This window comes from Bombina bombina, chromosome 3 (genome assembly GCF_027579735.1).
Source record: "Bombina bombina isolate aBomBom1 chromosome 3, aBomBom1.pri, whole genome shotgun sequence".
Classification (NCBI taxonomy): domain Eukaryota; kingdom Metazoa; phylum Chordata; class Amphibia; order Anura; family Bombinatoridae; genus Bombina; species Bombina bombina.
The window spans coordinates 1,261,356,060-1,261,383,919 of NC_069501.1; the positions used below are offsets into that span (position 1 = coordinate 1,261,356,060).

The window sequence follows — 27,860 nt, forward strand, 5'->3', positions numbered from 1 at the left end:
AAGAAGAATCACTGGACTGCTAGATCATCACCCTTGAAAAAGCCACAGGGGCATGGCAAAACATATGTTGGGAAGCACGTGGATACAGTGACGTCACAGTGAAGAGTTTTTCTCCACCTTGAAATGGTAACTGAATGGATACATTGTTTGTTTTAAAACAATCCATCACAATTATCTCTGGAGACTTTGGATACAACCTTTGTTGTTAAACATATCCTCTGTAGCCCTTAGTGACTTGAAGTCCTGATATTCATTTTATACATATAATACTTTTTTATACTTTTAATAAAATTGTTTATATAGTGGTTCCGGACCTTTGCTTTTGTGTGGCGTCCCTGATAGCTGATATCAGGTCTGCTTATTTATGAGGAGCTGATGTTTAGCTCCTGAAAAGTGTGAGTATATATTGAACTAATCAAATTTGCATCTGTTATACACAGCATCACACTATATTCTTGTTCTTTATTTGTGGAGACACAATTACAGGTTTTGATTCCACCAACACTGAGTAAGCTGAACCTTACTGCTTTGTGAATCAGGATTGCAAGATACTTGAGCTTAAGATAGCTCAAGTTTATGTGAATAGAAATTTGACCCATTCTATTAACATTTATTAATTGTCACAATACTGCACAATTATTTAGATTAGGCAATTTTGGTCTAAAATTAATTATTGGGTGAAATTAATATAAAAAATTGATTTTAAAATTGGACCAAATTCTGTATTCTTTTAGCCAGATAATCTGTAAATGTAGAAACTATAAACTAGTTAATTCAATCATAATCATAGCTCGTAATCTCATATTAAAGAACTGGAAAGCCTTTCATGCACCTAGATTCTCCATATTTAAAAAAATATATTAATTGTACAACTCACGACAGATCAATTAAACTTACATTACCCAAACTCTGGGCAAATTGATTTTATTTTCTCAAATAGATTAATTTAATTTTGTTCTTGCCAGGAAACATACAAGTACAATTAATAAAACCACTTATTAATTCTGAATATATATTATTGAATATATACTCAGGTCAAATCCCTTGTGTTTGGCTTGGATAATTACACAATAAGTATACTGTTAACTACCGAGCTGGATGAAATGAAGGGGGCAGAGAGAGACTAAGGTCGAAGATTTTTGCTTCAATTAATTATTATTACTATTTTTTTTTCTCTTAACATTAGAGCTATCTTACTTAGCACTCAGGTAGATTACAAGTTATGCACGCTATATGTAAATTAACCAACAGGACAAAAGTTGCGTTATTTAACCCCATGTAGAGCAGCCATTACAAGTGTTGGATGCATATGAATGCAAGGGATGCCATTTTGAATCGCGTACCTTGCATTGAAGATTCAGTGTACAGTGGAGACAGTATGAAGAGGATGCTCCACGCCGGATGTCTTCAGGACCTGCTCCAAGCTCCCGGGATGAAGATGGAAGATGCCGCCGGGATGAATATAGAAGATGCCGCCTGGATGAAGATTGAGCTGCCTGCTGACTGGATGAAGATGGACCTGCCTGGGTGAAGATACTTCAAGCGGGACTTCAACATCTTCGGGGGTTAGTGTTAGGATTTCTTAAACTTTTTTGGGTGTTTTTTTTTCAGTTTAGGGTTTGGGCTTTTCGTAAAAGAGCTAAATGCCCTTTTAAGGGCAATGCCCATACAAATGCGCTTTTCAGTGCAATGGGTAGCTTAGGTTTTTATTAGAGTTAGTTTTTTTTTATTTTGGGGGGTTGGTTGGGTGGTGGTTTTACTGTTGGGGGGTCGTTGTATTTTTTTACAGGTAAAAGAGCTGTTTAACTTAGGGCAATGCCCTACAAAAGGTCCTTTTAAGGGCTATTGTTAATTTATTGTAGCCTAGGGTTTTTTTTTTATTTTGGGTGGGCTTTTTTATTTGGAAAGGGCTATTAGATTAGGTGTAATTCTTTTTTATTTATGATAATTGCATTTGTTATTTTTCTTAATTTAGTGTTTGTTATTTTTTGTAATTTAGTATTTTTTATTTTTTGTAATTAGATACTGTGTAATTTTTTTAGTAGTGTTGGGATTGTTTTAATGTGCATTTTAGTTTTATTTAAAGGGACACTGAACCCAAATTTTTTCTTTTGTGATTCAGATAAAGCATGCAATTTTAAGCAACTTTCTATTTTACTCCTATTATCAATTTTTCTTCGTTCTCTTGCTATCTTTATTTGAAAAAGAAGGCATCTAAGCTTTTTTTGGGGTTCAGAACTCTGGATTGCAGTTTTTTATTGGTGGATGAATGTATCCACCAATCAGCAAGGACAACCCAGGTTGTTCACCAAAAATGGGCCAGCATCTAAACTTACATTCTTGCATTTCAAATAAAGATACCAAGAGAATGAAGAAAATTTTATCATAGGAGTAAATTAGAAAGTTGCTTAAAATTACACACTCTATCTGAATCACAAAAGAAAAAAATTGGGTTTAGTGTCCCTTTAATTGGTAGTTAGTTTAATATTAGTTAAATAGTTATATTAGTTTAATTGCTAGTTTAAACTTAGCTTTTTTAATTTGACAGGTAACTTTTAATTTAATATAAGATAGGGAAATTTTAATATAAAGTTAGGGGTGCTTTAGGTTTAGGGGTTAATAGTTTTATAATAGTGGCGGTGGTGTAGGGCTTAATAACTTTAGTATAGTGGGGGCAATGTAGGCAGATGGAAGATTAGGGGTTAATATTATTTAAATAATGTTTGCGATGTGGGAGGGTGGCGGTTTAGGGGTAATAACTTTATTATAGTGGTGACAATGTCAGGACCGGAGGAATAGGGGTTAATAAATTTTATTAGTGGCGGTGATGTCGGGAGCGGCAGATTAGGGGTTAATAACTTTAATTCAGTGTTTGCAATGTGTTAGGGCCTCGGTTTAGGGGTAAATAGGCAGTTTATGTGTGTTAGTGTACTTTGTGACACTTTAGTTATGAGTTTTATGTAACAGTTTTGTTGCGTAAAACTCATAACTACTGGTCTCAGGTGGCGTTACGGATCTTGTCGGTATAGGGTGTAACGCAAGCTTTTTAGCCAGAACACAAAACTCATAATGGCTGTGCTATGGAAGTTACATGAAAAAACGTAATTTTTACGTGTGCGGGACTGACGTTGCTTTACAAGCTATAAGGCTTGCGGTACAGCTATACCAAGAAGATAATGGCTGTGTTGCTGTTTTAAACACGAATGCACAACTCGTAATCTAGGTGACTGTAATTTAAGTCATTTTGTTTCTAATAATTCATGAATTTAATTAATTATATATTTTCATTTGTTGTGATGAGGATTTTCTGTCAAATTACGTAATTGAAAACGAAAATTGATCAATGTTTTTATGTGGATTGTTCCTCTTTTTTTTTTAGCCCCAATACTTATATCTCTGGAAAGATTAGGCGATTACCTTTGCAATGGTGGGTCTTGGGGATCTGCAGCTGACATACAGGCTTCAAAGCAGCATGCCCCTTTTCCCTATACTGTCCATTGTATTTTTTAAAATAAAGTTGCACAGTGACATCATCACGTATTTGTGCGTGATGTCAATGCACAAAATGTGAAGCCCTGGCAATGCCTGTCACTATACAGGCCCGATCGCCGGGGTGGGAGTCACGCCCTCAAGTTGGGTGAGTGCTAGCGATGGCTCTGAGCCGTCGTCAGCACCTGACTGGGAAAATTTCATTTTTTTTAATTTTCCTCTGGAAAATCGAATAAAAATTATATATTATAAGAACGTGAGTTTTAATTTAAAGAAAAGTTCTCAGACTTTAAAATGTCTTCATCCATGGGGAAATGTGAATGATAGTTTAGGCACAACTAACGCTCACAAAATGCTGAATCTCTTTTATCAAAGTAACAAAAAAATAACAAACTTAAGAAACAAACCTAAACCCAAACCTTGATTATTTTCATTTTGTCTACAGGTCAGCTATGGCTCAATGGATGTTGTCTTTAATGACCGATTACGATTTCCCTATCTGTATCGTACTGTCCCTAATGAACGCTATCTACATCAAGCCATCGTTCAGTTACTAAATCACTTTGGCTGGACTTGGGTAGGAATATTAGCCACAGATGATGACAGCTGCCAACGGGAAAGCCAGGAAATAAAAAACCTGATTACCAGCCATGGGGGCTGTGTAGCCTTTTTATTGCAATTCACAAGAGACTTTAAAACAGGTGATTTAATGTTAGAGTTGGGGAAGTCAGCTGCCAATGTTATTGTAACAACTAGAGGAGTGTCAAAATATTTTTTAGGCATTATTCTTTTTTACAAAGAAGTGCTACAGCCTGAAAAAGTCTGGTTATTTCCATTTAATGCTCAATCTTCAACTCTTGTATTACATTGGGCTTTTTCAGTTTTATTATCAAAGGGTGAGATATTTGGATTAAAGGAATTCCTCTACAGTGTGAGCCCTTATAAATATCCTCATGATATGGAGCTGAAATTACTATGGAATACTTTATTTAATTGTCAACCAAACACTAGTAGTAGTTATTTTAATACATTGATTCCTAGATGCAGAGGTGATGAAACACTTCAGATTATTGGCATGAAGGATTTCCGCTACACACACAGTATTTATGTAGCAGTCTACCTGTTGGCCTCTGCTCTTCATAAAATGTTATCACACAAAACTTCCACTGGAACAAATTCAGACAATGATATCATGGAGACGAGACAATATTTATGGCAGGTTTGAGCAATACATTTCTATAATATACAATATGCCAGACTTTAGTTTTGTGACACATATTTATTACTTTTAAAATCAACAAATAAGGAAATGTTCCACAGTGGGTTTAGATATTTGGGAATTGCTTTTATTTCTATTTGAGATAGTAACCACATACACGTTTAGGGCCAAATTACAAGTGGAGTTCTAAATATTACTTGTGGGCAAGCGATATTAGCGCTCCACTTGGTAACAGCAGCACATGCTAATGTGCACTGGTATTACAAGTTAAGCACAATGCTTGCGTTCGCATTGCTAGGAAGCATTGCGCTCATGAGAGCACACTTCCATAGGCTCCTATGGGAGCCTCATTCTGATACCATCAGAGACGGCATCAGAACCTTGTGCAGCAAAGGGGGTAAGTAGCACAGCGATGGGTAGCATTATTAAATATATAAATATATGAATCTATACATATATATATATATATGTATGTGTTACTATGTGTATTTACATATATATTTATGTGTTATTATGTGTATCTACATATATATTTATGTGTTATTATGTGTATATACATATATATATATATTTATGTGTTACTATGTGTATATACATATAGATTTATGTGTTACTATGTGTATATACAGATATATTTATGTGTTACTATGTGTCTATACATATATATTTATGTGTTATGTGTATCTACATATATATTTATGTGCTACTATGTGTATATACAGATATATTTATGTGTTATTATGTGTATATACATATATATATATTTATGTGTTACTATGTGTATATACATATAGATTTATGTGTTACTATGTGTATATACAGATATATTTATGTGTTACTATGTGTCTATACAAATATATTTATGTGTTAATATGTGTATATACATATATATTTATGTGTTATGTGTATCTACATATATATTTATGTGCTACTATGTGTATATACATATATATTTATGTGTTATTATGTGTATCTACACATATATTTATGTGTTATTATGTGTATATACATATATAGTTATGTGTTACTATGTGTATATACAGATATATTTATGTGTTACTATGTGTATATACATATATATTTATGTGTTACTATGTGTATATACATATATATTTATGTGTTACTATGTGTATATACATATATATTTATGTGTTACTATGTGTATATACATATATATTTATGTGTTACTATGTGTATATACATATATATTTATGTGTTACTATGTGTATATACATATATATTTATGTGTTACTATGTGTATATACATATATATTTATGTGTTACTATGTGTATATACAGATATATTTATGTGTTAGTATGTGTATATACCTATATATTTATGTGTAACTATGTGTATATACAGATATATTTATGTGTTAGTATGTGTATATACATATATATTTATGTTACTATGCGTATATACATATATATTTATGTGTTATTATGTGTATATACATATATATTTATGTTACTATGTGTATATACATATATATTTATGTGTTATTATGTGTATATACATATATATTTATGTGTTACTATGTGTATATACATATATATTTATGTGTTACTATGTGTATATACATATATATTTATGTGTTACTATGTGTATATACATATATATTTATGTGTTACTATGTGTATATACATATATATTTATGTTACTATGCGTATATACATATATATTTATGTGTTATTATGTGTATATACATATATATTTATGTTACTATGTGTATATACATATATATTTATGTTAAAATAAAGTTTGTAAATGGAAAAATGCAAAATTTATTGGAGTGTTTTTCGAAAAAAAATTTTCCCTTTTTATAGGGATTTTTTTTAAATTTTACCAGTATCTAGGCATGTGGTGCAGACCCATACAATAGAAATCACTTATTATTTATGAGAAGACAAAGTGACATAGAATAATATCACTTTAGCAAAGACTGGGATTTCAGCACTCTTTTAATTATAAATGACGCAACACTCTCATGATATAGTATCAAACTTGTGGGTTTATTACGTGTCAGATATACCCAAAAGACTACGAACTTGACTTATAGAATATAGTAATCAACACACAAAATACAGTACAGTGAATATAAAAATTAATTCCATATCTTCTAGAATTCCTCCTAGAACATAGCAGGACCGGTCCCAATTTCAACCACACCTCTACAAATGTGAACGTCTAAACTTTTTGCTGAATACCACGTTTAGCTAGAAAGGATATATATAAGTCTGGATTCACTGACCTAAACTTAATAAGACTTGATGACTCATTTAAGTCTCAACATATTTATCCTTTACTAACTATACAGGTTCACATTTGTAGAGGTGTGGTTGAAATTGGGACCGGTCCTGCTATGTTCTAGGAGGAATTCTAGAAGATATGGAATTAATTTTTATATTCACTGTACTGTATTTTGTGTGTTGATTACTATATTCTATAAGTCAAGTTCATAGTCTTTTGGGTATATCTGACACGTAATAAACCCACAAGTTTGATACTATATCATGAGAGTGTTGCGTCATTTATAATTAAAAGAGTGCTGAAATCCCAGTCTTTGCTAAAGTGATATTATTCTATGTCACTTTGTCTTCTCATAAATAATAAGTGATATATATTTATGTGTTATTATGTGTATATACATATATATTTATGTGTTACTATGTGTATATACATATATATTTATGTGTTATTATGTGTATATACATATATATTAAAGTGTTATTATGTGTATATACATATATATTTATGTGTTAGTATGTGTATATACAGATAGATTTATGTGTTATTATGTGTATATACAGATATATTTATGTGTTATTATGTGTATATACAGATATATTTATGTGTTATTATGTGTATATACATATATATTTATGTGTTACTGTGTGTATATACAGATATATTTATGTGTTATTATGTGTATATACATATATATTTATGTGTTATTATGTGTATATACAGATATATTTATGTGTTATTATTTGTATATACATATATATTTATGTGTTATTATGTGTATATACATATATATTTATGTGTTATTATGTGTATATACATATATATTTATGTGTTACTATGTGTATATACATATATATTTATGTGTTATTATGTGTATATACATATATATTTATGTGTTATTATGTGTATATACAGATATATTTATGTGTTATTATGTGTATATACATATATATTTATGTGTTAGTATGTGTATATACATATATATTTATGTGTTACGATGTGTATATACATATATATTTATGTGTTACTATGTGTATATACATATATATTTATGTTACTATGCGTATATACATATATATTTATGTGTTATTATGTGTATATACATATATATTTATGTGTTACTGTGTGTATATACATATATACAGGGAGTGCAGAATTATTAGGCAAGTTGTATTTTTGAGGATTAATTTTATTATTGAACAACAACCATGTTCTCAATTAACCCAAAAAATTCATTAATATCAAAGCTGAATAGTTTTGGAAGTAGTTTTTAGTTTGTTTTTAGTTATAGCTATTTTAGGGAGATATCTGTGTGTGCAGGTGACTATTACTGTTCATAATTATTAGGCAACTTAACAAAAAACAAATATATACCCATTTCAATTATTTAATTTTACCAGTGAAACCAATATAACATCTCAACATTCACAAATATACATTTCTGACATTCAAAAACAAAACAAAAACAAATCAGTGACCAATATAGCCACCTTTCTTTGCAAGGACACTCAAAAGCCTGCCATCCATGGATTCTGTCAGTGTTTTGATCTGTTCACCATCAACATTGCGTGCAGCAGCAACCACAGCCTCCCAGACACTGTTCAGAGAGGTGTACTGTTTTCCCTCCTTGTAAATCTCACATTTGATGATGGACCACAGGTTCTCAATGGGGTTCAGATCAGGTGAACAAGGAGGCCATGTCATTAGATTTTCTTCTTTTATACCCCTTCTTGCCAGCCACGATGTGGAGTACTTGGATGCGTGTGATGGAGCATTGTCCTGCATGAAAATCATGTTTTTCTTGAAGGATGCAGACTTCTTCCTGTACCACTGCTTGAAGAAGGTGTCTTCCAGAAACTGGCAGTAGGACTGGGAGTTGAGCTTGACTCTATCCTCAACCCGAAAAGGTCCCACAAGCTCATCTTTGATGATACCAGCCCAAACCAGTACTCCACCTCCACCTTGCTGGCGTCTGAGTCGGACTGGAGCTCTCTGCCCTTTACCAATCCAGCCACGGGCCCATCCATCTGGCCCATCAAGACTCACTCTCATTTCATCAGTCCATAAAACCTTAGAAAAATCAGTCTTGAGATATTTCTTGGCCCAGTCTTGATGTTTCAGCTTGTGTGTCTTGTTCAGTGGTGGTCATCTTTCAGCCTTTCTTACCTTGGCCATGTCTCTGAGTATTGCACACCTTGTGCTTTTGGGCACTCCAGTGATGTTGCAGCTCTGAAATATGGCCAAACTGGTGGCAAGTGGCATCTTGGCAGCTGCACGCTTGACTTTTCTCAGTTCATGGGCAGTTATTTTGCGCCTTGGTTTTTCCACACGCTTCTTGCTACCCTGTTGACTATTTTGAATGAAACGCTTGATTGTTTGATGATCACGCTTCAGAAGCTTTGCAATTTTAAGAGTGCTGCATCCCTCTGCAAGATATCTCACTATTTTTGACTTTTCTGAGCCTGTCAATTCCTTCTTTTGACCCATTTTGCCAAAGGAAAGGAAGTTGCCTAATAATTATGCACACCTGATATAGGGTGTTGATGTCATTAGACCACACCCCTTCTCATTACAGAGATGCACATCACCTAATATGCTTAATTGGTAGTAGGCTTTCGAGCCTATACAACTTGGAGTAAGACAACATGCATAAAGAGGATGATGTGGTCAAAATACTAATTTGCCTAATAATTCTGCACTCCCTGTATTTATGTGTTACTTTGTGTATATACATATATATTTATGTGTTACTATGTGTATATACATATATATTTATGTGTTATTATGTGTATATACAGATATATTTATGTGTTACTATGTGTATATACATATATATTTATGTGTTATTATGTGTATATACATATATATTTATGTGTTATTATGTGTATATACATATATATGTATGTGTTATTATGTGTATATACATATATTTATGTGTTACTATGTGTATATACATATATATTTATGTTACTATGTGTATATACATATATATGTATGTGTTATTATGTGTATATACATATATTTATGTGTTACTATGTGTATATACATATATATTTATGTGTTATTATGTGTATATACATATATATTTATGTGTTATTATGTGTATATACAGATATATTTATGTGTTACTATGTGTATATACATATATATTTATGTGTTATTATGTGTATATACAGATATATTTATGTGTTATTATGTGTATATACATATATAGTTATGTGTTAATATGTGTATATACAGATATATTTATGTGTTATTATGTGTATATACAAATATATTTATGTGTTATTATGTGTATATACAGATATATTTATGTGTTACTATGTGTATATACATATATATTTATGTGTTACTATGTGTATATACATATATATTTATGTGTTATTATGTGTATATACATATATATTTATGTGTTATTATGTGTATATACAGATATATTTATGTGTTACTATGTGTATATACATATCTATTTATGTGTTACTATTTGTATATACATATATATTTATGTGTTATTATGTGTATATACATATATATTTATGTGTTACTATGTGTATATACATATATATTTATGTGTTATTATGTGTATATACATATATATTTATGTGTTATTATGTGTATATACAGATAAATGTATTTGCTACTATGTGTATATACCTATATATTTATGTGTTACTATGTGTAGATACAGATATATTTATGTGTTACTATGTGTATATACATATATATTTATGTGTTAATATGTGTATATACATATATATTTATGTGTTATTATGTGTATATACATATATAGTTATGTGTTACTATGTGTATATACATATATATTTATGTGTTATTATGTGTATATACATATATATTTATGTGTTATTATGTGTATATACCGTACATATATATTTATGTGTTATTATGTGTATATACATATATATTTATGTGTTACTATGTGTATATACATATATATTTATGTGTTATTATGTGTATATACATATATAGTTATGTGTTATTATGTGTATATACATATATATTTATGTGTTATTATGTGTATATACATATATATTTATGTGTTACTATGTGTACATACATATATATTTATGTGTTACTATGTGTATATACATATATATTTATGTGTTACTATGTGTATATACATATATATTTATGTGTTATTATGTGTATATACATATATATTTATGTGTTACTATGTGTGTATACATATATATTTATGTGTTATTATGTGTATATACATATATATTTATGTGTTACTGTATGTATATACATATACAGTATATTTATGTGTTAATGTGTATATACATATATGTATGTGTTATTATGTGTATATACATATATATTTATGTGTTACTATGTGTATATACAGATATATTTATGTGTTGTTATGTGTATATACAGATATATTTATGTGTTACTATGTGTATATACATATCTATTTATGTGTTACTATTTGTATATACATATATATTTATGTGTTATTATGTGTATATACATATATATTTATGTGTTACTATGTGTATATACATATATATTTATGTGTTATTATGTGTATATACATATATATTTATGTGTTATTATGTGTATATACAGATAAATGTATTTGCTACTATGTGTATATACCTATATATTTATGTGTTACTATGTGTAGATACAGATATATTTATGTGTTACTATGTGTATATACATATATATTTATGTGTTAATATGTGTATATACATATATATTTATGTGTTATTATGTGTATATACATATATAGTTATGTGTTACTATGTGTATATACATATATATTTATGTGTTATTATGTGTATATACATATATATTTATGTGTTATTATGTGTATATACCGTACATATATATTTATGTGTTATTATGTGTATATACATATATATTTATGTGTTATTATGTGTATATACATATATATTTATGTGTTATTATGTGTATATACATATATAGTTATGTGTTACTATGTGTATATACATATATATTTATGTGTTATTATGTGTATATACATATATATTTATGTGTTATTATGTGTATATACATATATATTTATGTGTTATTATGTGTATATACATATATATTTATGTGTTATTATGTGTATATACATATATATTTATGTGTTATTATGTGTATATACATATATATTTATGTGTTATTATGTGTATATACATATATATTTATGTGTTATTATGTGTATATACATATATAGTTATGTGTTACTATGTGTATATACATATATATTTATGTGTTATTATGTGTATATACATATATATTTATGTGTTATTATGTGTATATACCGTACATATATATTTATGTGTTATTATGTGTATATACATATATAGTTATGTGTTACTATGTGTATATACATATATATTTATGTGTTACTATGTGTATATACATATATATTTATGTGTTATTATGTGTATATACATATATAGTTATGTGTTATTATGTGTATATACATATATATTAATGTGTTATTATGTGTATATACATATATATTTATGTGTTACTATGTGTACATACATATATATTTATGTGTTACTATGTGTATATACATATATATTTATGTGTTACTATGTGTATATACATATATATTTATGTGTTATTATGTGTATATACATATATATTTATGTGTTACTATGTGTATACATATATATTTATGTGTTATTATGTGTATATACATATATATTTATGTGTTACTGTGTGTATATACATATATAGTATATTTATGTGTTAATGTGTATATACATATATGTATGTGTTATTATGTGTATATACATATATATTTATGTGTTACTATGTGTATATACAGATATATTTATGTGTTGTTATGTGTATATACAGATATATTTATGTGTTAGTATGTGTATATACAGATATATTTATGTGTTACTATGTGTATATACAGATATATTTATGTGTTACTATGTGTACATACATATATATTTATGTGTTACTATGTGTATATACATATATATATTTATGTGTTACTATGTGTACATACATATATATTTATGTGTTACAATGTGTATATACATATATATATTTATGTGTTAATATGTGTATATACATATATTTTTATGTGTTAATGTGTATATACATATATATTTATGTTACTATGTGTATATACATATATATTTATGTGTAACTATGTGTATATACATATATATTTATGTGTTATTATGTGTATATACAGATATATTTATGTGTTAATATGTGTATATACAGATATATTTATGTGTTACTATGTGTATATACATATACATTTATGTGTTATTATGTGTATATACATATATATTTATATGTTATTATGTGTATATACATATATATTTATGTGTTAATATGTGTATATACAGATATATTTATGTGTTACTATGTGTATATACATATATATATATTTATGTGTTATTATGTGTATATACATATATATATATGTTTATTTGTTACTATGTGTATATACATATATATTTATGTGTTATTATGTGTATATACATATATATTTATGTGTTATTATGTGTATATACATATATAGTTATGTGTTACTATGTGTATATACAGATATATTTATGTGTTACTATGTGTATATACAGATATATTTATTTGTTAATATGTGTATATACAGATATATTTATGTGTTACTATGTGTATATACAGATATATTTATTTGTTAATATGTGTATATACAGATATATTTATGTGCTAATATGTGTATATACAGATATAGTTATGTGTTACTATGTGTATATACATATATATTTATGTGTTATTATGTGTATATACATATATATTTATGTGTTATTATGTGTATATACATATATATTTATGTGTTATTATGTGTATATACATATATATTTATGTGTTATTATGTGTATATACATATATATTTATGTGTTATTATGTGTATATACATATATAGTTATGTGTTACTATGTGTATATACATATATATTTATGTGTTATTATGTGTATATACATATATATTTATGTGTTATTATGTGTATATACATATATATTTATGTGTTATTATGTGTATATACATATATATTTATGTGTTATTATGTGTATATACATATATATTTATGTGTTATTATGTGTATATACATATATATTTATGTGTTATTATGTGTATATACATATATATTTATGTGTTATTATGTGTATATACATATATAGTTATGTGTTACTATGTGTATATACATATATATTTATGTGTTATTATGTGTATATACATATATATTTATGTGTTATTATGTGTATATACCGTACATATATATTTATGTGTTATTATGTGTATATACATATATAGTTATGTGTTACTATGTGTATATACATATATATTTATGTGTTACTATGTGTATATACATATATATTTATGTGTTATTATGTGTATATACATATATAGTTATGTGTTATTATGTGTATATACATATATATTAATGTGTTATTATGTGTATATACATATATATTTATGTGTTACTATGTGTACATACATATATATTTATGTGTTACTATGTGTATATACATATATATTTATGTGTTACTATGTGTATATACATATATATTTATGTGTTATTATGTGTATATACATATATATTTATGTGTTACTATGTGTGTATACATATATATTTATGTGTTATTATGTGTATATACATATATATTTATGTGTTACTGTGTGTATATACATATATAGTATATTTATGTGTTAATGTGTATATACATATATGTATGTGTTATTATGTGTATATACATATATATTTATGTGTTACTATGTGTATATACAGATATATTTATGTGTTGTTATGTGTATATACAGATATATTTATGTGTTAGTATGTGTATATACAGATATATTTATGTGTTACTATGTGTATATACAGATATATTTATGTGTTACTATGTGTACATACATATATATTTATGTGTTACTATGTGTATATACATATATATATTTATGTGTTACTATGTGTACATACATATATATTTATGTGTTACAATGTGTATATACATATATATATTTATGTGTTAATATGTGTATATACATATATTTTTATGTGTTAATGTGTATATACATATATATTTATGTTACTATGTGTATATACATATATATTTATGTGTAACTATGTGTATATACATATATATTTATGTGTTATTATGTGTATATACAGATATATTTATGTGTTAATATGTGTATATACAGATATATTTATGTGTTACTATGTGTATATACATATACATTTATGTGTTATTATGTGTATATACATATATATTTATATGTTATTATGTGTATATACATATATATTTATGTGTTAATATGTGTATATACAGATATATTTATGTGTTACTATGTGTATATACATATATATATATTTATGTGTTATTATGTGTATATACATATATATATATGTTTATTTGTTACTATGTGTATATACATATATATTTATGTGTTATTATGTGTATATACATATATATTTATGTGTTATTATGTGTATATACATATATAGTTATGTGTTACTATGTGTATATACAGATATATTTATGTGTTACTATGTGTATATACAGATATATTTATTTGTTAATATGTGTATATACAGATATATTTATGTGTTACTATGTGTATATACAGATATATTTATTTGTTAATATGTGTATGTACAGATATATTTATGTGCTAATATGTGTATATACAGATATAGTTATGTGTTAATATGTGTATATACATATATATTTATGTGTTACTATGTGTATATACAGATATATTTATGTGTTACTATGTGTATATACAGATATATTTATGTGTTAATATGTGTATATACAGATATATTTATGTGTTAGTATGTGTATATACATATATATTTATGTGTTATTATGTGTATATACATATATATATTTATGTGTTAGTATGTGTATATACATATATATTTATGTGTTAATATGTGTATATACAGATATATTTATGTGTTAATATGTGTATATACAGATATATTTATGTGCTAGTATGTGTATATACATATATATTTATGTGTTATTATGTGTTTATACAGATATATGGATATGTTACTATGTATATATACAGATATATTTATGTGTTAATATGTATGAGGGGCCGTTAGGGACATAATTCAGCTTTGCTTATACTTTGCGTTCGTCACAGAATCGTTTACATCATATAGTGAGAAATGTTTATCATATAATGAAATGCATATTTTATATAGTGAAATCCATATGTCATATACTGAAATCCATGTATCATATAATGAAATTGATATACTATATACTGAAATGAATATATTATATACTGAAATCAATATATCACAGAATGAAACCCATATGCCATATAGTGAAATCGATATGTTATATACTGAATTGCATGGCATATACTGAAATCAATGGCATATACTGAAATGTATATCCTATATAATGAAATCCACATACCATATACTGAAAACCATATGCTGTATACTGAAATACATATGTCATATACTGAAATGTCTATGCTATATAGTGAAATCCATATGTAATATACTGAAATGCATATATCATATACTGAAATCAATATTTCATATACTGAAATCAATATTTCATATATTGAAATCCATGTCATATACTGAAATATATGTCATACTGAAATGCATATATCATATACTGAAATCAATATTTCATATACTGAAATCAATATTTCATATACTGAAATCAATATTTCATATATTGAAATCCATGTCATGTACTGAAATATATGTCATATAATGAAATTCATATACTATATAGTGAAAAGCATATATCATATAATGAAATCCATATATCATGTGCTGAAATCCATGTCATATAAGGAAATGCATATTCTATATAGTGAAATCCATATTCTATATAGTGAAAACCATATTTTATATAATGAAATACATATTCTATATAGTGAAATCAATATACTATATACTGAAACTGATAGAGTGAAAATTGTATTTTCATATACTGAAATTAGTCATCAGTCACATGACCCTGACCTTGCCCTGACCCTGGCTCATTGCTACTTTTCCCTGTGAGTCTAGTTTTGCAGTCAAAGGAAGCAGTCCTAGGTGAGTACAATAATGACTAATCTGTGTTCTCAGCTAGAATAGAGAGAGACCCCCAGACAATACAGACCCTGGTCAGACATGCACAACAGCCTCCAGACATAAAGACACACATTTTAATCCTTTCAAGGTAGCCATGAGTTTTAACATATGCATCATTATCATCTATCAGTATATCTATTTATCTAACATATATCTATCTATCTATACAGTATATATCTATATAGTATCTATCTATCTATCTATCTATCTATCTATCTATCTATCTATCTATCTACAGGAGAGTTTAAATGCAGAATGCTCCCATGTATTGCCCACTTGCTGATCTGCCATACAGTGTATAACATTAGGAAGTTTGGGATTATAAAAGTGTGTAAAAAAACTTGCTTAAAGGGACAATAAAATAAAAATTGCACATTCATGATTTAAATAGAGCATGTGGTTTTAAACAACTTTCCAGCTTGATTCTATTCTATAATTTTCTCCCTTCCCTTGTTATCCTTTGTTGAAAAGCAGATCTATTCAGGCTCATGAGCAGCAAAGCAATACTGATTGATAGCTGCTGGTTGTTGGCTACACATATTTTCCTACTGTTATTGGTTCATGCAATGTGTTCAGCTAGCTCACAGTAGTGCATTGTCACTACTTTGATAAAGGATACCAAGAGAATAAAGAAAATTTGAAAAAAGAAGTACATTGGAAAGCTGTTCAAAAAATATCTGAGAAAAAAATTGACAGGCACTGCAATCCAGGTAAATTTGCATGTCAAAAAATATCTGCCCTATCTGAATCATGAAAGAAAAATACTTACACGGCTTATACAGAGTAGTTCAGAAACCTGTGCCTGGCTACCATGTTTTTTTTTCTTTCTTTAATTTTTAAATAAAGCTTTGCTAGATGATGACCTTGATAAATGAGTCTTACATGGCACAGTGCAGAGGTTTAGTAGGTACCGTAATATATATATATATGATTTAGTAGGTACCGTAATATATATATATGATTTAGTAGGTACCGTAATATATATATATATATATATATGATTTAGTAGGTACCGTAATATATATATATATGATTTAGTAGGTACCGTAATATATATATATATATGATTTAGTAGGTACCGTTATATATATATATATATATATATATATGATTTAGTAGGTACCGTAATATATATATATATATGATTTAGTAGGTACCGTTATATATATATATATATATGATTTAGTAGGTACCGTTATATATATATATATATATATATATATATATATATATATATATATGATTTAGTAGGTACCGTAATATATATATATATATGATTTAGTAGGTACCGTTATATATATATATATATATATATATATGATTTAGTAGGTACCGTAATATATATATATATATGATTTAGTAGGTACCGTTATATATATATATATATATATATATATATATATATATATATATATATATATATGATTTAGTAGGTACCGTAATATATATATATATATATGATTTAGTAGGTACCGTAATATATATATATATGATTTAGTAGGTACCGTAATATATATATATATATGATTTAGTAGGTACCGTTATATATATATATATATATATGATTTAGTAGGTACTGTTATATATATATATATATATATATATATATATATATATATATATGATTTAGTAGGTACCGTAATATATATATATATATGATTTAGTAGGTACCGTAATATATATATATATATATGATTTAGTAGGTACCGTAATATATATATATATGTGATTTAGTAGGTACCGTAATATATATATATATATGATTTAGTAGGTACCGTAATATATATATATGATTTAGTAGGTACTGTAATATATATATGATTTAGTGGTGACAATTATTAGTGCCCCCCCCCCCAGTTCTGACTGTGGTATCTTATGTGGCCCCTATATATAGTTTCCAGAGTCACCACTGCTGCACAAATTCTGCTGACAGCAGCAGTGAGAGCAGACGTGTAGCTGCAGATTGCAGAAGCATGGGAGGAAGAGAGGTCAATTTTACTTAAAGGGACAGGAAACACCAAAATGTTCTTTCATGATTTGTATAGAACATACAATTTAAATAAAAATTCCAATTGACTTCCATTAACAAAATTTATTTTGTTCTCTTGTTATCCTTTGCTGAAGAAACAGCATTGCACTGCTGGCAGCTAGCTGAACACATCTAGTTAGCCAATCACAAGAGACAAATGTTTGGTGGAACCAATCAGCAGCTAGCTCCCACTAGTGTAGGATATGTGCGTATTCTTTTTCAACAAGGGTTACCAAGAGAACGAAGCACATTTGAAAATAGAAGTGAATTGAAAAATGTCTTAAAATTACTTGCTCTATCTGAATCATGCAAGTTTAATTTTGTCTTTCCTATCCCTTTAAGTTATAGGGGCCGATTTAACAATGTGCAGGCGGACATGAGCCGCTGTAGCGGATCTTGCCTGCCGCACATCCATAAATTCCGACAGCATACGCTGTCTGCATTTATCATTGCACAAGCAGTACTAGTGAAATGCTTGTGCAATGCCACCCCCTGCACATTCCCTACCAATCGGCTGCTAGCAGGGGGTGTCAATTAACCCGATCGTATCTGATCGTGCTGATTGCTGTTCGCCGCCTCAGATGTGGCGGACGAGTTAAGGAGCATCGGTCTTAAGACCGCTTATTTTTAACTTACATTTCCAACGAGCCTGAAGGATCTTGCGGAAACAGCTGCATTCACAGCTTGTTAAATTGGCCCCATAGTGTGGCTGTCATTATCAGTTATTTCCTAAATTATAACTAAATATTCCTATTATTAAAATAAGAGACTTAAATTATATGGCTTTATTTATATCAAATTAAAGGGACATGAAACCCAAATTTTTTATTTCATGATACAGAAAGTATATGCAATTTTAAACAACTTTCTAATTTACTTCTATTTTCTAATTTACTTCATTTTCTTGATATTATTTGCTGAAAAACATATCTAGATAGGCTCGTTAGCTGCTGATTGGTGACTGCACATAGATGCCTCGTGTGATTGGCTCACCCATGTGCATTGCTATTTCTTCAACAAAGGATATATAAAAAATTAAGGCCTAGATTTAGAGTTCGGCGGTAGCCGTCAAAACCAGCGTTAGAGGCTCCTAACGCTGGTTTTGGGCGCCCGCTGGTATTTGGAGTCAGTGATTAAAGGGTCTAACGCTCACTTTTCAGCCGCGACTTTTCCATACCGCAGATCCCCCTACGCCATTTGCGTAGCCTATCTTTTCAATGGGATCTTTCTAACGCTGGTATTTAGAGTCGTTTCTGCAGTGAGCGTTAGAGCTCTAACGACAAGATTCCAGCCGCCTGAAAATAGCAGGAGTTAAGAGCTTTCTGGCTAACGCCGGTTTATAAAGCTCTTAACTACTGTACCCTAAAGTACACTAACACCCATAAACTACCTATGTACCCATAAACCGAGGTCCCCCCACACCGCCGCCACTCGATTAAAATTTTTAACCCCTAATCTGCCGACCGCCACCTACGTTATATTTATGTACCCCTAATCTGCTGCCCCTAACCCCGCCGACCCCTATATTATATTTATTCACCCCTAACCTGCCCCCCACAACGTCGCCGCCAGCTACTTACAATAATTAACCCCTAATCTTCCGACCGCAAATCGCCGCCACCTACGTTATCCCTATGTACCCCTAATCTGCTGCCCCTAACATCGCCGACCCCTATATTATATTTATTAACCCCTAATCTGCCCCCCTCAACGTCGCCGACACCTGCCTACACTTATTAACCCCTAATCTGCCGAGCGGACCTGAGCGCTACTATAATAAAGTTATTAACCCCTAATCCGCCTCACTAACCCTATCATAAATAGTATTAACCCCTAATCTGCCCTCCCTAACATCGCCGACACCTACCTTCAATTATTAACCCCTAAACTTCCGATCGGAGCTCACCGCTATTCTAATAAATGGATTAACCCCTAAAGCTAAGTCTAACCCTAACACTAACACCCCCCTAAGTTAAATATAATTTTTATCTAACGAAATTAATTAACTCTTATTAAATAACTTATTCCTATTTAAAGCTAAATACTTACCTGTAAAATAAATCCTAATATAGCTACAATATAAATTATAATTATATTATAGCTATTTTAGGATTAATATTTATTTTTCAGGCAACTTTGTAATTATTTTAACCAGGTACAATAGCTATTAAATAGTTAAGAACTATTTAATAGTTACCTAGTTAAAATAATAACAAATTTACCTGTAAAATAAATCCTAACCTAAGTTATAATTAAACCTAACACTACCCTATCAATAAAATAATTAAATAAACTACCTACAATTACCTACAATTAACCTAACACTACACTATCAATAAATAAATTAAACACAATTGCTACAAATAAATACAATTAAATAAACTAGCTAAAGTACAAAAAATAAAAAAGAACTAAGTTACAGAAAATAAAAAAATATTTACCAACATAAGAAAAATATTACAACAATTTTAAACTAATTACACCTACTCTAAGCCCCCTAATAAAATAACAAAGCCCCCCAAAATAAAAAATTCCCTACCCTATTCTAAATTAAAAAAGTTACAAGCTCTTTTACCTTACCAGCCCTGAACAGGGCCCTTTGCGGGGCATGCCCCAAGAATTTCAGCTCTTTTGCCTGTAAAAGAATAAATACAATACCCCCCCCCCAACATTACAACCCACCACCCACATACCCCTAATCTAACCCAAACCCCCCTTAAATAAACCTAACACTAAGCCCCTGAAGATCTTCCTACCTTGTCTTCACCATCCAGGTATCACCGATCCGTCCTGGCTCCAAGATCTTCATCCAACCAAAGCGGGGGTTGGCGATCCATAATCCGGTGCTCCAAAGTCTTCCTCCTATCCGGCAAGAAGAGGACATCCGGACCGGCAAACATCTTCTCCAAGTGGCATCTTCGATCTTCTTCCATCCGGTGCGGAGCGGGTCCATCTTGAAGCAGGCGACGCGGATCCATCCTCTTCTTCCGATGTCTCCCGACTAATGACGGTTCCTTTAAGGGACGTCATCCAAGATGGCGTCCCTCGAATTCCGATTGGCTGATAGGATTCTATCAGCCAATCGGAATTAAGGTAGGAATTTTCTGATTGGCTGATGGAATCAGCCAATCAGAATCAAGTTCAATCCGATTGGCTGATCCAATCAGCCAATCAGATTGAGCTCGCATTCTATTGGCTGTTCCGATCAGCCAATAGAATGCGAGCTCAATCTGATTGGCTGATGGGATCGGCCAATCGGATTGAACTTGATTCTGATTGGCTGATTCCATCAGCCAATCAGAAAATTCCTACCTTAATTCCGATTGGCTGATAGAATCCTATCAGCCAATCGGAATTCGAGGGACGCCATCTTGGATGACATCCCTTAAAGGAACCGTCATTAGTCGGGAGACATCGGAAGAAGAGGATGGATCCGCGTCGCCTGCTTCAAGATGGACCCGCTCCGCACCGGATGGAAGAAGATCGAAAATGCCGCTTGGAGAAGATGTTTGCCGGTCCGGATGTCCTCTTCTTGCCGGATAGGAGGAAGACTTTGGAGCACCGGATTATGGATCGCCAACCCCCGCTTGGGTTGGATGAAGATCTTGGAGCCAGGACGGATCGGTGATACCTGGATGGTGAAGACAAGGTAGGAAGATCTTCAGGGGCTTAGTGTTAGGTTTATTTAAGGGGGGTTTGGGTTAGATTAGGGGTATGTGGGTGGTGGGTTGTAATGTTGGGGGGGGTATTGTATGTTTTTTTTTACAGGCAAAAGAGCTGAACTTCTTGGGGCATGCCCCGCAAAGGGCCCTGTTCAGGGCTGGTAAGGTAAAAGAGCTTGTAACTTTTTTAATTTAGAATAGGGTAGGGAATTTTTTATTTTGGGGGGCTTTGTTATTTTATTAGGGGGCTTAGAGTAGGTGTAATTAGTTTAAAATTGTTGTAATATTTTTCTTATGTTGGTAAATATTTTTTTATTTTCTGTAACTTAGTTCTTTTTTATTTTTTGTACTTTAGCTAGTTTATTTAATTGTATTTATTTGTAGCAATTGTGTTTAATTTATTTATTGATAGTGTAGTGTTAGGTTAATTGTAGGTAATTGTAGGTAGTTTATTTAATTATTTTATTGATATGGTAGTGTTAGGTTTAATTATAACTTAGGTTAGGATTTATTTTACAGGTAAATTTGTTATTATTTTAACTAGGTAACTATTAAATAGTTCTTAACTATTTAATAGCTATTGTACCTGGTTAAAATAATTACAAAGTTGCCTGTAAAATAAATATTAATCCTAAAATAGCTATAATATAATTATAATTTATATTGTAGCTATATTAGGATTTATTTTACAGGTAAGTATTTAGCTTTAAATAGGAATAAGTTATTTAATAAGAGTTAATTTATTTCGTTAGATGTAAATTATATTTAACTTAGGGGGGTGTTAGTGTTAGGGTTAGACTTAGCTTTAGGGGTTAATCCATTTATTAGAATAGCGGTGAGCTCCGATCGGAAGTTTAGGGGTTAATAATTGAAGGTAGGTGTCGGCGATGTTAGGGAGGGCAGATTAGGGGTTAATACTATTTATGATAGGGTTAGTGAGGCGGATTAGGGGTTAATAACTTTATTATAGTAGCGCTCAGGTCCGCTCGGCAGATTAGGGGTTAATAAGTGTAGGCAGGTGTCGGCGACGTTGTGGGGGGCAGATTAGGGGTTAATAAATATAATATAGGGGTCGGCGATGTTAGGGCAGCAGATTAGGGGTACATAGGGATAACGTAGGTGGCGGCATTTTACGGAGCGGCAGATTAGGGGTTAAAAGTGTAATGCAGGGGTCAGCGATAGCGTGGGCGGCAGATTAGGGGTTAATAAGTGTAAGGCTAGGGGTGTTTAGACTCGGGGTACATGTTAGAGTGTTAGGTGCAGACGTAGGAAGTGTTTCCCCATAGGAAACAATGGTGCTGCGTTAGGAGCTGAACGCTGCTTTTTTGCAGGTGTTAGGTTTTTTTCAGCTCAAACAGCCCCATTGTTTCCTATGGGAGAATCGTGCACGAGCACGTTTTTGATGCCGGCCGCGTCTGTAAGCAGCTCTGGTATCGAGAGTTGCATTTGCGGTAAAAATGCTCTACGCTCCTTTTTTGGAGCCTAACGCAGCATTTGTTTGAACTCTCGATACCAGAGTTAAATTTATGGTGCGGCCAGAAAAAAACAGCCCTTTTACCGCCGAACTCTAAATCTAGGCCTAAGCAAATTAGATAATAGAAGTAAATTGGAATGTTGTTTAAAATTGTATTCTCTACTTGAATTATAAAATATTTTTTTTGGTTTAGTGTCCCTTTAAACACTGTATGCAAATAAAGCATAGTCTTTTTTTTCTAATACAAACATATTCACTTTACCTCAAGTTCCGCATCTATTTGTCTTACTATGTCTGATCTATCTATCATCTGTCTGTCCATCATCTATCTGTCTAGCTATCATATACAGGTAGCCCTCAGTTTACGCCGGGGTTAGGTTCCAGAAGAAATAGTTGTAAATTGAAACCCAGATTATAATGTAAGTCAAGTGAGGGAGATAGGTTCCAGGCCCCTCTCAAAATTGTCATAATTAACACCTAATACATTAGTTTTAAAGCTTTGAAATGAAGACTGTAAATGCTAAACAGCATTATAAACCTAATAAAATAATCACACAGCACAGAATATATAATTAAACTAAGTAAAATTAACAAAAAACATTTGCTAAACAGCATTATAAACCTAATAAAATAATCACACAACACAGACTTTTGCAAACAGTTCTTTCTATGCATTCCAATCTGGACTGATTTATAGACAGGAAGATCTTGTTCCTTTGCAAGCTGCTCGATAGCTCAGGTCTGGTTAAACTGATTAATTTCAGCTTGCTTGGCTTGCATATCTTTGCTGCAACACAAGCGGACAGCTCCACCTACTGCCTATTTTAATCAATGCACTGCTTCTCAATGCTTTTCAATAGCAGTCACATGACTGAAAAAAAGGTTGCTATTCTGAAATGGTGCAAATTGAACCGTTGTAAACTGAGGGCCACCTGTATCTATCTATTTGTATATCTATCAATTTATCTATCATCTATCTATATATCTACCTGTATATATATATATATATATATATATATCTATCATCTATCTATCTATATATCTATCATCTCTCTATCATCTATCTGTCTGTCTTTCTATTTTTGAGTCTATCGTCTGTCTAGCTATCATATATCCATCTATTTTTATATCTATTTATCTATCATTTATCTATCTGTATATCTTGTATTGTCTATCTATATGTGTATCTATCTCTTTCTCTCTATCATCTATCTATCTACCTATCATCTGTTTGTCTATCTATCTCTCTCTCTATCTATTTATCTATCTGTCTATCTACCATCAATCTGTCTGTCTATCATATATCTATCTATATGTATATCTATCTATCTATCTATCTATCTATCTATCTATCTATCTATCTATCTATTATCTATCTGTATATCTTTCTATCTATATGTTTGTCTATCTCTATCTATCTATCTATCTATCTATCTGTATATCTATCTATCTACAGGAGAGTTTAAATGCAGAATGCTTCCATATATTGACCACTTGATAATCTGCCATACAGTGTATAACATTAGCATTGTGTGTGAAAATAATTCAACTTTGCTTATAGTTTTTGTTATCATAGGGCTCCATGTACGAAGCAGCGAAAGCTGCTCCGGAGCCTTTGCGGGGCAGGTTCGCATATGCGAGCCTGCTTCCCGCAATGTAATGTAATGTAATGTAAGAGCACACTCGCTCTCGGTGATTGACAGCCCCTTCAGTCGCGTGATTGGTCGCGCGATTGAAGGGGCGGGCATTACACACTCCGATGAGTGTGTAATGATACATACAGGAAAGCGGATCAACAGATCCGCTGCCTGTGTGTAGCGAAGCCGGGTGGACAGCTTCGCGAGTTGAGGAGCTGTCCGCCCGCCCTTTAGTACAAGGAGCCCATAGAATTGGTTACATCATATAGTGAGAAATGTTTATCATAAAATGAAATCCATATTCTATAGTGAAATCCATATTTTATATAATGAAATACATATTCTATATAGTGAAATCAATATACTATATACTGAAACTGATAGAGTGAAAATTGTATTTTCATATACTGAAATTAGTCATCAGTCACATGACCCTGACCTTGCCCTGACCCTGGCTCATTGCTACTTTTGAAGGTGCACTTCCGGTACACACGATAATTGAAGAATCACAAAATAAGGTATATAAAGACCCCAATAACACTAAAAAACCAGTCTTGATAAAGGTCAGTGGATGACCGAAACGCGTCGACTGGTGAGTGATATTCTGATAATACTAATCTTAAAAAAACCATCTACACTATTGTTATTTTTCTTTTTGGCAGAAGGATTTTCATCTGCAAACAAGTTATTTTTGAAGACACAATAGTTCCCTCAACTTTGGAGAAAACTCCTACACCCACATTTAAATATTCGTTTGGATTGTGTGACTAACCAACACAAATTTGAACAGACTTTCTTCTTTTTTACTTATTTTTTACCACTTTTTAACCACTTGCTTTTTGGTTTCATAATCGTTCTTTCACCGGATACATTTTTCATTTTTGTACACTTCACTGGATACATTTTCACTATTTTTGGAAACTGCTGATTCACTTTTTATTGACATTTTAACGAACACAGTTTGGACTTCCTTTTGGGAAACATTTAAAAAAAAAAAAAAAAAAAAAATTTGTTGTCACTGTTCTTTGCTTATCCTTTTTTGGAACAGTTTTTTAACATTGTTTATTTGTCAAGTTCACATCATTTTTTCTTAAAACTTAGTTATCACCATCCCACATATCTATCGTATATACATCTACTAGGAACACACCTTTCAACACTAAGTAAACACCTCCATTTTTTAGACATCATATATATTCACTGCTGTACCACGGCACAGGCCGACATTTAGTCATCAATATTGTATTGTATTTTCGTCATCCTTTGTATTTTTGTCATCCTTTGTAAAATCTCGGATCCTTGATTATTTGTTTTAAATGTAACATGTTTTAAACCAACATTTTTTACATTTTTATATTGTTTTAAATTGTTTATTATAATAAAGTGTCTTAAAATTGTCACATTGTTTTACCAATTATACTTGATTAACATTCAAAGTATACCATCCTGACCCTGCCAGTGTTGTTTGGCGCTTTGATATCATTTCTTCTGATTCTCCATACATTTGTGACCGCTAGGGGTCAATATATTAGAGCTAAGGGTCTTATATAGTTGGCGCTTAGTGTACATTCCATTCACTCATTGCTACTTTTCCCTGTGAGTCTACTTTTGCAGTCAAAGGAAGCAGACCTAGGTGAGTACAATAATGACTATCCTGTGTTCTCAGCTAGAATAGAGAGAGACCCCCAGACAATACAGGCCCTGGTCAGACATGCACAGCAGCCTCCAGACATAAAGACACACATTTTAATCCTTTCAAGGTAGCCATGAGTTTTAACATATGCATCATTATCATCTATCTGTATATCTATTTATCTAACATATATCTATCTATCTATCTATCTATCTATCTATCTATCTATCTAGCTACAGGAGAGTTTAAATGCAGAATGCTCCCATGTATTGCCCACTTGCTGATCTGCCATACAGTGTATAACATTAGCAAGTTTGGGATTATAAAAGTATGTAAAAAAACTTGCTTAAAGGGACAA

The 27,860-nt window shown here is 30.4% G+C and overlaps 1 protein-coding gene across 1 annotated transcript in view; it reads left to right on the plus strand.

The window, feature by feature from the left end:
- Nucleotides 1-27,860, plus strand: part of LOC128652713 (vomeronasal type-2 receptor 26-like) — a 228,652-nt gene that overhangs the window by 100,781 nt on the left and 100,011 nt on the right. Inside the window, exon 3 of the mRNA XM_053705645.1 lies at nt 3,935-4,708. Coding sequence (XP_053561620.1) covers nt 3,935-4,708 — 774 coding nt within the window. The remainder of the gene's footprint in view (nt 1-3,934; nt 4,709-27,860) is intronic.